At 31.4% G+C, this 14,634-nt stretch overlaps 1 protein-coding gene across 1 annotated transcript in view; it reads left to right on the forward strand.

Annotated features, from left to right (window-relative positions):
• LOC130896403 (protein jagged-1b) overlaps positions 1–14,634 on the forward strand; it is a 203,357-nt gene that overhangs the window by 13,735 nt on the left and 174,988 nt on the right. The window contains exon 2 of the mRNA XM_057804457.1: positions 13,590–13,886. Within this exon, the coding sequence (XP_057660440.1) occupies positions 13,590–13,886 (297 nt within the window). The remainder of the gene's footprint in view (positions 1–13,589; positions 13,887–14,634) is intronic.

Below are 14,634 nucleotides of genomic sequence, written 5' to 3' on the forward strand. Positions count from 1 at the left end.
ATAACATATTCACCAAGGGGTCGGATGTAACGTAAAAAAACTCAATTACAAGATTTTTCCATGCCTTCTAACGGGGAAACTAAGCAAAACTGGAAAAAATGTTTCAGACAAAAGTTGTGCGAAATCTTGTGCTCTATAAGACTGTCCTTTAACTTTTTTCACTAGAACGCATAGTTTTCCCGAAAAATTGGAAAAACTTATGAGATGTTTGTATGTTACAACTTTGCTATTTATTACTTTCTCCGAGAAACCGTAGTTTTCCAGAAAATGTAAGAAATGGGTTTTTAAATCTTCTGCGCGCCCTCTAGCGGCTTAACTATGCAATTTACGACGTTTTAGCGAAAAAATAAAACAAAATCGGCCGTATTTGGTTAAGAAGACAATTCACCGATTCACAAGTCGATCACAACGATGATTAAATCGAACAAATTACACTTCGAATTGCTTCCTTATCCACCATACGATCCAGATCTGATTCCCAGTGACTACTGATCTCAAAAAAATATACACCGGTAATAAATTAAGCTCAAATTGCCGAAACTGAAGCCTATTTTGATGCAAATCGCAAATCCTTCTACAAGCACGGCATCGAGAAGTTATCGAGCCGTAACGGTGTAGTTGGTAAGGTTGTCGAGCCATAGAGAAGTTAGGGAAGCGTTGGAATGGTTGTATTCGTCTTGAAATCGATGAATAAAATCGATTTTTATCAAAAAAAAAACGTTTTTTGCCTTATTTATTACATTATTGTAATAAGGTAAAGGATATTTCATGTCTGATTCGTATTAAAACTCGACGAGGTCCATTATTATTATCAATTACACAGACAAAAGCTGTCATATTAATTACAACAACTTCGATATTACAAAGTTTCGTGTTTCACAATCACCGAGACTCCGGTATTCGATTTCGCGAATATCATTCGTTTGCGGGTTGATACCTTGTAAAAAACTTCAGGTGTTCACGCAATATTTCCTCTATAATCGGAAATAGATTTCGAGGTTTTCCTGACAACTATGGTATCTAACAACTATAATAAAACAATTAAATGATGTAGATTTATGATTGGTAAGATAAAAATCAATCAATTAGAATTTGTTTATTCATATTTTTATCAAAAATTTCTCAATTATATGTAACCAAAAAGAAATTGATCTAAAAGTTCGACAAAAAAGGATTTTTGATCGAGATCTCAGATAAATTTTGTAACCGCGCGTTCTACGCTCTATATCTCGAAAACAGTTCGAGATATAAGAAAATGTTGAATACAAAAGTTGTAGAGAATTTAATGCTCTACAATATTGATAATAAAAACGAATAGCGTAAAATTAATAGGAAACGAGATATTTGAAAAAAATGTAAAAAGAATCGATTTTTTGTTAACTTACTGGGTATTTCGATTTTCCTTGATCTAAAAGTTCGACAAAAAATGGGTTTTTGATCGAGATCTCAGATAAATTTTGTAACCGCGCGTTCTACGCTCTATATCTCGAAAACAGTTCGGGATATAAAAAAATGTTGAATACAAAAGTTGTAGAGAATTTAATGCTCTACAATATTGATAATAAAAACGAATAGCGTAAAATCAATAGGAAACGAGATATTTGAAAAAAATGTAAAAAGAATCGATTTTTTGTTAACTTACTGGGTATTTCGATTTTCCTTGATCTAAAAATTCGACAAAAAATGGGTTTTTGATCGAGATCTCAGATAAATTTTGTAACCGCGCGTTCTACGCTCTATATCTCGGAAACAGTTCGGGATATAAGAAAATGTTGATTACAAAAGTTGTAGAGAATTTAATGCTCTACAATATTGATAATAAAAACGAATAGCGTAAAATTAATAGGAAACGAGATATTTGAAAAAAATGTAAAAAGAATCGATTTTTTGTTAACTTACTGGGTATGTCGATTTTCCTTGATCTAAAAGTTCGACAAAAAATGGGTTTTTGATCGAGATCTCAGATAAATTTTGTAACCGCGCGTTCTACGCTCTATATCTCGAAAACAGTTCGGGATATAAAAAAATGTTGAATACAAAAGTTGTAGAGAATTTAATGCTCTACAATATCGATAATAAAAACGAATAGCGTAAAATTAATAGGAAACGAGATATTTGAAAAAAATGTAAAAATAATCGATTTTTTGTTAACTTACTGGGTATGTCGATTTTCCTTGATCTAAAAGTTGGACAAAAAATGGGTTTTTGATCGAGATCTCAGATAAATTTTGTAACCGCGCGTTCTACGCTCTATATCTCGAAAACAGTTCGGGATATAAAAAAATGTTGAATACAAAAGTTGTAGAGAATTTAATGCTCTACAATATTGATAATAAAAACGAATAGCGTAAAATCAATAGGAAACGAGATATTTGAAAAAAATGTAAAAAGAATCGATTTTTTGTTAACTTACTGGGTATGTCGATTTTCCTTGATCTAAAAGTTGGACAAAAAATGGGTTTTTGATCGAGATCTCAGATAAATTTTGTAACCGCGCGTTCTACGCTCTATATCTCGAAAACAGTTTGAGATATAAGAAAATGTTGAATACAAAAGTTGTAGAGAATTAAATTCTCTACAATATTGATAATGAACACAAATAGCGTAAAATTAATAGGAAACGAGATATTTGAAAAAAATGTAAAAAGAATCGATTTTTTGTTAACTTACTGGGTATGTCGATTTTCCTTGATCTAAAAATTCGACAAAAAATGGGTTTTTGATCTAGATCTCAGATAAATTTTGTAACCGCGCGTTCTACGCTCTATATCTCGAAAACAGTTCGGGATATAAAAAAATGTTGAATACAAAAGTTGTAGAGAATTTAATGCTCTACAATATTGATAATCAAAACAAATAGCGTAAAATCAATAGGAAACGAGATATTTGAAAAAAATGTAAAAAGAATCGATTTTTTGTTAACTTACTGGGTATGTCGATTTTCCTTGATCTAAAAGTTGGACAAAAAATGGGTTTTTGATCGAGATCTCAGATAAATTTTGTAACCGCGCGTTCTACGCTCTATATCTCGAAAACAGTTCGAGATATAAGAAAATGTTGAATACAAAAGTTGTAGAGAATTAAATTCTCTACAATATTGATAATCAAAACAAATAGCGTAAAATCAATAGGAAACGAGATATTTGAAAAAAATGTAAAAAGAATCGATTTTTTGTTAACTTACTGGGTATGTCGATTTTCCTTGATCTAAAAGTTGGACAAAAAATGGGTTTTTGATCGAGATCTCAGATAAATTTTGTAACCGCGCGTTCTACGCTCTATATCTCGAAAACAGTTTGAGATATAAGAAAATGTTGAATACAAAAGTTGTAGAGAATTAAATTCTCTACAATATTGATAATGAACACAAATAGCGTAAAATTAATAGGAAACGAGATATTTGAAAAAAATGTAAAAAGAATCGATTTTTTGTTAACTTACTGGGTATGTCGATTTTCCTTGATCTAAAAATTCGACAAAAAATGGGTTTTTGATCTAGATCTCAGATAAATTTTGTAACCGCGCGTTCTACGCTCTATATCTCGAAAACAGTTCGGGATATAAAAAAATGTTGAATACAAAAGTTGTAGAGAATTTAATGCTCTACAATATTGATAATCAAAACAAATAGCGTAAAATCAATAGGAAACGAGATATTTGAAAAAAATGTAAAAAGAATCGATTTTTTGTTAACTTACTGGGTATGTCGATTTTCCTTGATCTAAAAGTTGGACAAAAAATGGGTTTTTGATCGAGATCTCAGATAAATTTTGTAACCGCGCGTTCTACGCTCTATATCTCGAAAACAGTTCGAGATATAAGAAAATGTTGAATACAAAAGTTGTAGAGAATTAAATTCTCTACAATATTGATAATCAAAACAAATAGCGTAAAATCAATAGGAAACGAGATATTTGAAAAAAATGTAAAAAGAATCGATTTTTTGTTAACTTACTGGGTATGTCGATTTTCCTTGATCTAAAAGTTGGACAAAAAATGGGTTTTTGATCGAGATCTCAGATAAATTTTGTAACCGCGCGTTCTACGCTCTATATCTCGAAAACAGTTTGAGATATAAGAAAATGTTGAATACAAAAGTTGTAGAGAATTAAATTCTCTACAATATTGATAACGAACACAAATAGCGTAAAATTAATAGGAAACGAGATATTTGAAAAAAATGTAAAAAGAATCGATTTTTTGTTAACTTACTGGGTATGTCGATTTTCCTTGATCTAAAAATTCGACAAAAAATGGGTTTTTGATCTAGATCTCAGATAAATTTTGTAACCGCGCGTTCTACGCTCTATATCTCGAAAACAGTTCGGGATATAAAAAAATGTTGAATACAAAAGTTGTAGAGAATTTAATGCTCTACAATATTGATAATCAAAACAAATAGCGTAAAATCAATAGGAAACGAGATATTTGAAAAAAATGTAAAAAGAATCGATTTTTTGTTAACTTACTGGGTATGTCGATTTTCCTTGATCTAAAAGTTGGACAAAAAATGGGTTTTTGATCGAGATCTCAGATAAATTTTGTAACCGCGCGTTCTACGCTCTATATCTCGAAAACAGTTCGAGATATAAGAAAATGTTGAATACAAAAGTTGTAGAGAATTAAATTCTCTACAATATTGATAATCAAAACAAATAGCGTAAAATCAATAGGAAACGAGATATTTGAAAAAAATGTAAAAAGAATCGATTTTTTGTTAACTTACTGGGTATGTCGATTTTCCTTGATCTAAAAGTTCGACAAAAAATGGGTTTTTGATCGAGATCTCAGATAAATTTTGTAACCGCGCGTTCTACGCTCTATATCTCGAAAACAGTTCGGGATATAAAAAAATGTTGAATACAAAAGTTGTAGAGAATTTAATGCTCTACAATATCGATAATAAAAACGAATAGCGTAAAATTAATAGGAAACGAGATATTTGAAAAAAATGTAAAAATAATCGATTTTTTGTTAACTTACTGGGTATGTCGATTTTCCTTGATCTAAAAGTTCGACAAAAAATGGGTTTTTGATCGAGATCTCAGATAAATTTTGTAACCGCGCGTTCTACGCTCTATATCTCGAAAACAGTTCGGGATATAAAAAAATGTTGAATACAAAAGTTGTAGAGAATTTAATGCTCTACAATATCGATAATAAAAACGAATAGCGTAAAATTAATAGGAAACGAGATATTTGAAAAAAAAGTAAAAATAATCGATTTTTTGTTAACTTACTGGGTATGTCGATTTTCCTTGATCTAAAAGTTGGACAAAAAATGGGTTTTTGATCGAGATCTCAGATAAATTTTGTAACCGCGCGTTCTACGCTCTATATCTCGAAAACAGTTCGGGATATAAAAAAATGTTGAATACAAAAGTTGTAGAGAATTTAATGCTCTACAATATTGATAATAAAAACGAATAGCGTAAAATCAATAGGAAACGAGATATTTGAAAAAAATGTAAAAAGAATCGATTTTTTGTTAACTTACTGGGTATGTCGATTTTCCTTGATCTAAAAGTTGGACAAAAAATGGGTTTTTGATCGAGATCTCAGATAAATTTTGTAACCGCGCGTTCTACGCTCTATATCTCGAAAACAGTTCGAGATATAAGAAAATGTTGAATACAAAAGTTGTAGAGAATTAAATTCTCTACAATATTGATAATGAACACAAATAGCGTAAAATTAATAGGAAACGAGATATTTGAAAAAAATGTAAAAAGAATCGATTTTTTGTTAACTTACTGGGTATGTCGATTTTCCTTGATCTAAAAGTTGGACAAAAAATGGGTTTTTGATCGAGATCTCAGATAAATTTTGTAACCGCGCGTTCTACGCTCTATATCTCGAAAACAGTTTGAGATATAAGAAAATGTTGAATACAAAAGTTGTAGAGAATTAAATTCTCTACAATATTGATAATGAACACAAATAGCGTAAAATTAATAGGAAACGAGATATTTGAAAAAAATGTAAAAAGAATCGATTTTTTGTTAACTTACTGGGTATGTCGATTTTCCTTGATCTAAAAATTCGACAAAAAATGGGTTTTTGATCTAGATCTCAGATAAATTTTGTAACCGCGCGTTCTACGCTCTATATCTCGAAAACAGTTCGGGATATAAAAAAATGTTGAATACAAAAGTTGTAGAGAATTTAATGCTCTACAATATTGATAATCAAAACAAATAGCGTAAAATCAATAGGAAACGAGATATTTGAAAAAAATGTAAAAAGAATCGATTTTTTGTTAACTTACTGGGTATGTCGATTTTCCTTGATCTAAAAGTTGGACAAAAAATGGGTTTTTGATCGAGATCTCAGATAAATTTTGTAACCGCGCGTTCTACGCTCTATATCTCGAAAACAGTTCGAGATATAAGAAAATGTTGAATACAAAAGTTGTAGAGAATTAAATTCTCTACAATATTGATAATCAAAACAAATAGCGTAAAATCAATAGGAAACGAGATATTTGAAAAAAATGTAAAAAGAATCGATTTTTTGTTAACTTACTGGGTATGTCGATTTTCCTTGATCTAAAAGTTGGACAAAAAATGGGTTTTTGATCGAGATCTCAGATAAATTTTGTAACCGCGCGTTCTACGCTCTATATCTCGAAAACAGTTCGAGATATAAGAAAATGTTGAATACAAAAGTTGTAGAGAATTAAATTCTCTACAATATTGATAATCAAAACAAATAGCGTAAAATCAATAGGAAACGAGATATTTGAAAAAAATGTAAAAAGAATCGATTTTATATCATAATATTATTAAAGATTTGTTTTTTCAAATTCGTAGCCTCTTAAATCATTTTCGACATCATTCCAACTAACTCGCCGTTCGCTGTACTTGGTAATTCATTGAAAAAAAGTCAGTTGACATGAAGAATGTAGATATTAATTCATTGGGAGTAAGACAATGGATTCATGAGATGCGACGTGAAGATAAAGAAGAAATCTTCCTTATTCTATTTTCAAAGAATGTTCGTCAAGAATATTCGACAGGGTGACCCCACCGAACAACCATTTTTTTCCATAAAAGCACTGAAAATATTGAAAAGTATCGATTAATATGTTAGAGGGAAAGTTTAGTGGATTCCAAACGGTCACAAAGGCAAAAACGGTGACCATAATTCAAAAAATATGATAATATATTATTTGATTAGGTACAGGAAGGAATTACGAAATAGATACCGCACTTTCTCACACTTCAGTCATCAACGTGACCAAAAATCTTGAATTGCACACACCGTATTCACCAGATTTAGCACTGTGTTACTTTTTCCCTGCTTCCCAACGTTATATTTCCACTATAGGGTGTTATTTCATACGTAAACGTCTCATTTTTGTGGAAAAAGACAATTTTGATTGCTGGAAGTATCTTGTTTGTATTGTCATCACCAGATTTGTCATCATTCTGTTCAATTTTCTAGTACAATCGATTTTATCGAGACGATTCTCGAGAATATGCCCCGGTTGAGACCAATCACAATTCTACATCGAAATATTCGAATGTATTTGACAAAATTCATCATAACTAGTAACAATCGTAACTGTTTATAAATATTTCCAGTCGTGGACAATCTATTTATCTTTTTCTATGGTTTTATCGCTTCCTAAGATACTAATTACGACATTATAAGCCACCAAACCTCTTCCAAAACTGACCTAAGGGCTCGCGTTTCTCAAAACCGCCATTCATAAATATTTCATTTATTTAACGACAAAATCGCGCAAGAGCAACCCTGTATAAGTGCTTGATTTGTATGACGGAGACGAAGTTGTTCAGGAAATACTAAAAAAGACAGTTAGGCAAGCTGAAGATATGAGAAGACAGAAATCCGATTGCTCGGTGTCGTGCACGAATAAAAAAGGAAAAAAAATATTAAGATAAAACTAGTGTTTTACGTATTTGTTTCTTCGTACTGATTATCTTCATTTAAACTCAATATATTTCCGAACTGCTCGTTTAAAATTAGAAATTCAATTAACTATTCAGTATTGTATATATATAAACGTTTTCGTAGTGGGATTGTGGCGAAATTAAATCAAATTAAACAAAGTGTACGATCTCTAATATATTTCCGTTCTTTCGATAACCGACACCGACATTTTTCACTATAATTTACATCCATTAGATGCAAATTAGAACTAGAAGCTCAAATAATACTTTGAACTGTAGTAAGAAGACAATTAGCCACATCAAATGAGGTAGTATGGCAAAACAAACACCAAAGACAAGAAACAAACCTAGAAATATTTCAGGAGACATTACAGCGTAATCGATTAATGAATCGATTTACAGTTGATAGATTGGAACAAGCCAGGATGTGGATGGATATCGAGAAAGTAACAGGCACGAGACCTGTTATAGAAAAAGAAGAAGAATATTCATTTTGAATAAATGGATCTTACAAAGTATCTCTCGAATCTAAGAAAAATTACAGTTAAAGAAGATCTAAAATAGTTTTTTCCGACCAATTAGAAAATGACATTCGAAAATTGATTGTTGGAGATATTAATTTGAAAATTCGAGGGGCTAATAGCTAAAATTACATTTTGAAATCAATAAAATCATTCACAATCTTATTAGAATGTTGTACCATATCAAAAATACATTGTTTTTTTTTATGAAACACCCAATATTTTATTGCATATTTTGAAACAGTTTGACTTCGCAATTGCACTAATATAAAGTTGCGAATATTTAATTAGTTACGACTAATCTGATACAAATTGAATAAAAATACTAATACATTATTTTCTAATTATTTTTTTCAAGTTAATCACCCTGTATTTGTGTAAATATCATTCCCTATACCTAAAGATATTTCGATCTTTATCTATATCTAATCATTTGACAGTTAATTGCGAGTGAATTGTCAAAAATTGACATTTGACATTGACATTGACATAACAATAGGTTAGGTTTTTCGATTTAGCGGTTTGGTACATTTTATTGTGTTTCACTGGTGACGAATGGAATACAAACGTATTCAGACCAGTGTTGAAGCCTCTAAAAATAATTCAAAAAGGACCAAAACAACAATGACAGTTTTATTAGACAATTTCTATCGAGGTTTTAATTTTTCCGGTATCAACATCTTCTACAGTTTACAGTTAAAAACGATCTAAAAAAGTTTTTGAATCTTTCATTGAATACATTTTTTTCCCGACCAATTAGAAAATGACATTCGAAAATTGATTTTTTGAGATATTAATTTGAAAATTCGAGGGGCTAATAGCTAAAATTACATTTTGAAATCAATAAAATCATTCACAATCTTATTAGAATGTTGTACCATATCAAAAATACATTGTTTTTTTTTATGAAACACCCAATATTTTATTGCATATTTTGAAACAGTTTGACTTCGCAATTGCACTAATATAAAGTTGCGAATATTTAATTAGTTACGACTAATCTGATACAAATTGAATAAAAATACTAATACATTATTTTCTAATTATTTTTTTCAAGTTAATCACCCTGTATTTGTGTAAATATCATTCCCTATACCTAAAGATATTTCGATCTTTATCTATATCTAATCATTTGACAGTTAATTGCGAGTGAATTGTCAAAAATTGACATTTGACATTGACATTGACATAACAATAGGTTAGGTTTTTCGATTTAGCGGTTTGGTACATTTTATTGTGTTTCACTGGTGACGAATGGAATACAAACGTATTCAGACCAGTGTTGAAGCCTCTAAAAATAATTCAAAAAGGACCAAAACAACAATGACAGTTTTATTAGACAATTTCTATCGAGGTTTTAATTTTTCCGGTATCAACATCTTCTACAGTTTACAGTTAAAAACGATCTAAAAAAGTTTTTGAATCTTTCATTGAATACATTTTTTTCCCGACCAATTAGAAAATGACATTCGAAAATTGATTTTTTGAGATATTAATTTGAAAATTCGAGGGGCTAATAGCTAAAATTACATTTTGAAATCAATAAAATCATTCACAATCTTACTAGAATGTTGTACCATATCAAAAATACATTGTTTTTTTTATGAAACACCCTATATTTTATTGCAAATTTTGAAACGGTTTGACTTCACCATTGCAATAATATAAAGTTGCGAATATTTAATTAGTTACGACTAATCTGATACAAATTGAATCAAAATACTAATACATTATTTTCTAATTATTTTTTTCAAGTTAATCACCCTGTATTTGTGTAAATATCATTTCCTATACCTAAAGATATTTCGATCTTTATCTATATCTAATCATTTGATAATTAATCGTGAGAGAATTGTCAAAAATTGACATTTGACATTGACATAACAATAGGTTAGGTTTTTGGATTTAGCGGTTTGGTACATTTTTTCGTGTTTCACTGGTGATGAATGGAATACAAACGTATTCAGACTAGTGTTGAAGCCTCTAAAAATAATTCAAAAAAGACCAAAACAACAATGACATTTTTATTAGACAATTTCTATCGAGGTTATCTAAAAAAAGTTTCATTGAATAGTTACTTTTGTGAAATCCTGTATGCTATTAATTTGTGGTGAACTAAAAGGCATTGCGTACCTTTTACCGATAAATGAATCGGTTGTTACTGAGAGGCGTACCTCGAAAATTGAATAAATTAAATCACGTAAACTAACCATTATACTTTTAAACGTTTTTTAGAGCATGTGAATTCATTGGAGATGATTTAGCGTAAAATTGTCTACTTTTGTTAGATTTCAATACAGTTTTTTTTCAAAATCAGGTCAGTATCGAGCCTAGAAATTCCCGTTTACCGAACCCATCGACGTGATTTAACACAATTCATAATGTTAAGCTACTCTCACACTAATCCCGAAAACTAGCGAACGTTCTTGAGTCTAAGACGTCGTTCACACGCTTGCTTGCTTTAATTACGAGTTACGGACAAGCAACAAAGCGGAAATTGTGTTGAAACCATAGAGAAAATATTAAAATGAATTCATTTCCTCCAGCCGTTCGAACAAGCTTCCATATCTTGCTGTCTCTATCTTCGAGATCTTTTGAACGGCACAAACATATAAATACGTGGCGATATATTAAAATTTTTGGTCTAGAAAGTGTTGGATCGACACAGAGACGAAACTTGGAACCCTTAGGGTGAATTCGCGTCGCCTAAATCCGATGAGGTGGTATCTAAATGGCCGTTGCGATTGGGCGACATCTACCACTTTGCCACGAGGTAGCTTTGATCTGTCATCAGTGACAACCAAGGTTTACAACACGTTTATACATTTGACGAAGCTTTCTAAGCATATTGAGATACAATTAGACTCATTATTTGACTTGATCTATCTTTTAGATCCGTTCAATAAGTTCCATACACATTTTTGGTAAATCTTTGACCACCGATCAATTTTCTTAAGTCTGGGAATATAAAATAATCCGAAAGGGCTAAATCTGGCGAATAGGATGCAAAAAAAATCGATGTTTTTGTTCCATTATGAGCAAACGCGGCATCCATCTTGTACACAGCTTTCTGATGTTAAAATTTTTAGTTGATATGCGGGTTTTCTGGTGTAGTCACTTCGTTTGGTCGTCCACTGCGATGCTGGTCCTTGCAGGTCGTTTAAACTCCGCTTCCCAATATTTTACTGTGGATAATGAATTAAGTAATCTAATCCACCTTTTACGGTTGACGGTTGACCAAACAATTGGTCAGATCAGTTACTTCTGAGACCAATCTTGTAGATGATGAAAATTCTTTTCGTATTACGCTTGTACGTATCGAATAAATGAATCGGCTAAATGCAATATTTTGGTGAGTAATTTTATCAACGCGGTTCGTTAGTTTTGGCTCCGATTTTGCCTTATTCTGACACATCAGATGAAAATCCGTCTCTGTTGAATCTCTCAACTTTAGTACTTCCTACAAAAAGTAATAGCTGAGCTATATCTAAGGAAAGATATTTTTTAGAATTAAATGATTTTGAAATTGTATCTGTTTTTGTTCGGTTTCGATTTGTGGTCGAGCTTAATGTGCGGCGGTTTTAGAAAACATTATTAAGAAAGGATCACTACTTCTATTCATTATTTCTTATGATATTTCTTTTGTTGGGAACGAAGAATTGATTAAAGACGGGGTTGAAACGTGAAGTTTTTAAAATATAAACATTTTAATAGAAAAAAAAAACATTCAATTCGATCTCTTTCAATACATTTAATACAAGAAGTCGCCGATTTTTTCCGACCAATTAGAAAATGACATTCGAAAATTGATTTTTTGAGATATTAATTTGAAAATTCGAGGGGCTAATAGCTAAAATTACATTTTGAAATCAATAAAATCATTCACAATCTTACTAGAATGTTGTACCATATCAAAAATACATTGTTTTTTTTATGAAACACCCTATATTTTATTGCACATTTTGAAACAATTTGACTTCGCAATTGCACTAATATAAAGTTGCGAATATTTAATTAGTTACAAATAATCTGATACAAATTGAATCAAAATACTAAACATTATTTTCTAATTTTTTTTTCGAGTTAATCACCTTGTATTTGTGTAAATATCATTCCCTATACCTAAAGATATTTCGATCTTTATCTATATCTTAATCATTTGACAGTTAATTGCGAGTGAATTGTCAAAAATTGATATTTGACATTGACGTTGACATAACAATAGGTTAGGTTTTTCGATTTAGCGGTTTGGTACTTTTTTTCGTGTTTCACTGGTGATGAATGGAATACAAACGTATTCAGACCAGTGTTGAAGCCTCTATAAATAATTCAAAAAGTCCAAAAGACCAATTTTTCCGGTATCAACATCTTCTACAGTTTACAGGAAAATCGTTGTGGCTGTAATCTGTCCGTTAACGTTTTTATTATATTTTCTTTCGATAAATAAAAATTTTTCTTGATAAAAATAGTGTATTTTTTTATGGTTTTGTCTGAAATAATGTCTGAGGTTTTTCTACGACTAAATTTTCCATTTTTTTTTTAGTTGAATTAGCTGCAGGTACTGTTGTGACAGAATATTTCGATTTACATTGTATATAATGTTAAAAAACAATTTTCGATTTTTTTTTCGCCATTTTCTGAGAAGATTCACTATAATATATTTTTTTGCGCGATCGGAAAATAGAGATTCCAGCCAACAGAAAGCACGCTAACTTTTTGAAAAAACTCATATTTCCACCGTGGATTTTTCGAATTTTTAACACGAATTTTGAGGTTATGTGAAAAAATTGCGAATACAAAAGCTGTAGAGCTTTTTATTACCTACAACTTTGCTATTTAACTTTTTTCCATAAGACTTGTAGTTTCGCCAAAAATCGAGATCATTTTTGACCCTTAAAAAACTCATTCCCGAATTCAAGACGCCAGTAATTCATTTTTACCACATTTCTCTGCGTTTCCAATGGGTTTCATACTATTGTTATTTTTCTTTGGTATCAAAAATTATCGATCATGGTCTAACCACTATGAAAATCATTTGAGGAACCCGCCTCCAAGAAAGCAAAAACCTTTCAGCTGATTAGGCAAAGTAATAAGTAATAAACTCGATTTCAATCTATTGTAGACGGATTTTTGACGGTTTTCCTTGTTTCAGCGAACGCATGCTTCCGGAATATTCGAACTCCAAGTTCTGGAAATGTCTAATCCGCGTAGCGAACTTTCGAACGGAGAATGTTGCGGTGGCGGTACCCGGTCGCCTGTCACCAATCGTTGTTCGGTTCCTTGTCAGACGTTTTTCAGACTTTGCTTAAAAGAATACCAGAGTAACGTGACCAGCAACGGATTGTGTTCCTTCGGGAATACCTCCAGCCACGTCATCGGGAAGGATTCGTTTACCTTAACAGATCCAGATAGGGGAAAGCTGGTGTTGCCTTTTACATTCCGTTGGACGGTAAGTGGATCTAAATCTATATTAAATCTTAATTTTTAGTCCAAAAAGTAAAGAAATTATATAAATATGGAAATTATTGATTGTAATTGTTTTTTTTTTTAATTTAAATCCTTCTAATTGAAAGTTATTTTGGTTTATGTCATTATCTGATGAACAAAAGTTTGTTCCTCAGCTAGCTACGGACTTCAGTACGTCCAATGTAGTGATTTTGGCGTCAAATTTGACCAACGCAAAATTTCACACTTGGAAATTCCTATCCCAAACAATAACAACATCTTTTGAAGATTCAAACGCTTTCCTTTCGTTTCGATGTACAAAAGGGTGTGCCTTTCGTTTGGGATATTTATCTTGGACTTCTGTAGGTTATACTGCTCGGGAAAGACGCGCCCTTAGCACCCAAAGAAAGTTGACATACCAAACCTTGTCAAAACTCTTCGATTTGTCCAGTGCGATTGCTCTAGACTCTACTAAAGTAGTTGTTGAGGACCCAAGCAAGAAATCTCTTCAAATACGATTGATGGTATCCCGAAATATTATTTCTGGCCAATGAATTAACCTCAGGCCTCTTCTTCAGTCGTTGGTGGAATTTTGGCTTACGGACCAGAGATACCTCGATCCATTTTTTCTTTTCCTTCCATTTTTACCAATATCCTCTCATCCTGGTGTCCGCCGATCTTCGGTTTTGGTCTTACAGAACCGATCGTTGTTGCCGTAGTTTCCAAAGTTGCTTTACCACTTGGAGATTCAT

This window comes from Diorhabda carinulata, chromosome 7 (assembly GCF_026250575.1).
Source record: "Diorhabda carinulata isolate Delta chromosome 7, icDioCari1.1, whole genome shotgun sequence".
In the NCBI taxonomy this organism is placed as follows: Eukaryota; Metazoa; Arthropoda; class Insecta; order Coleoptera; family Chrysomelidae; genus Diorhabda; species Diorhabda carinulata.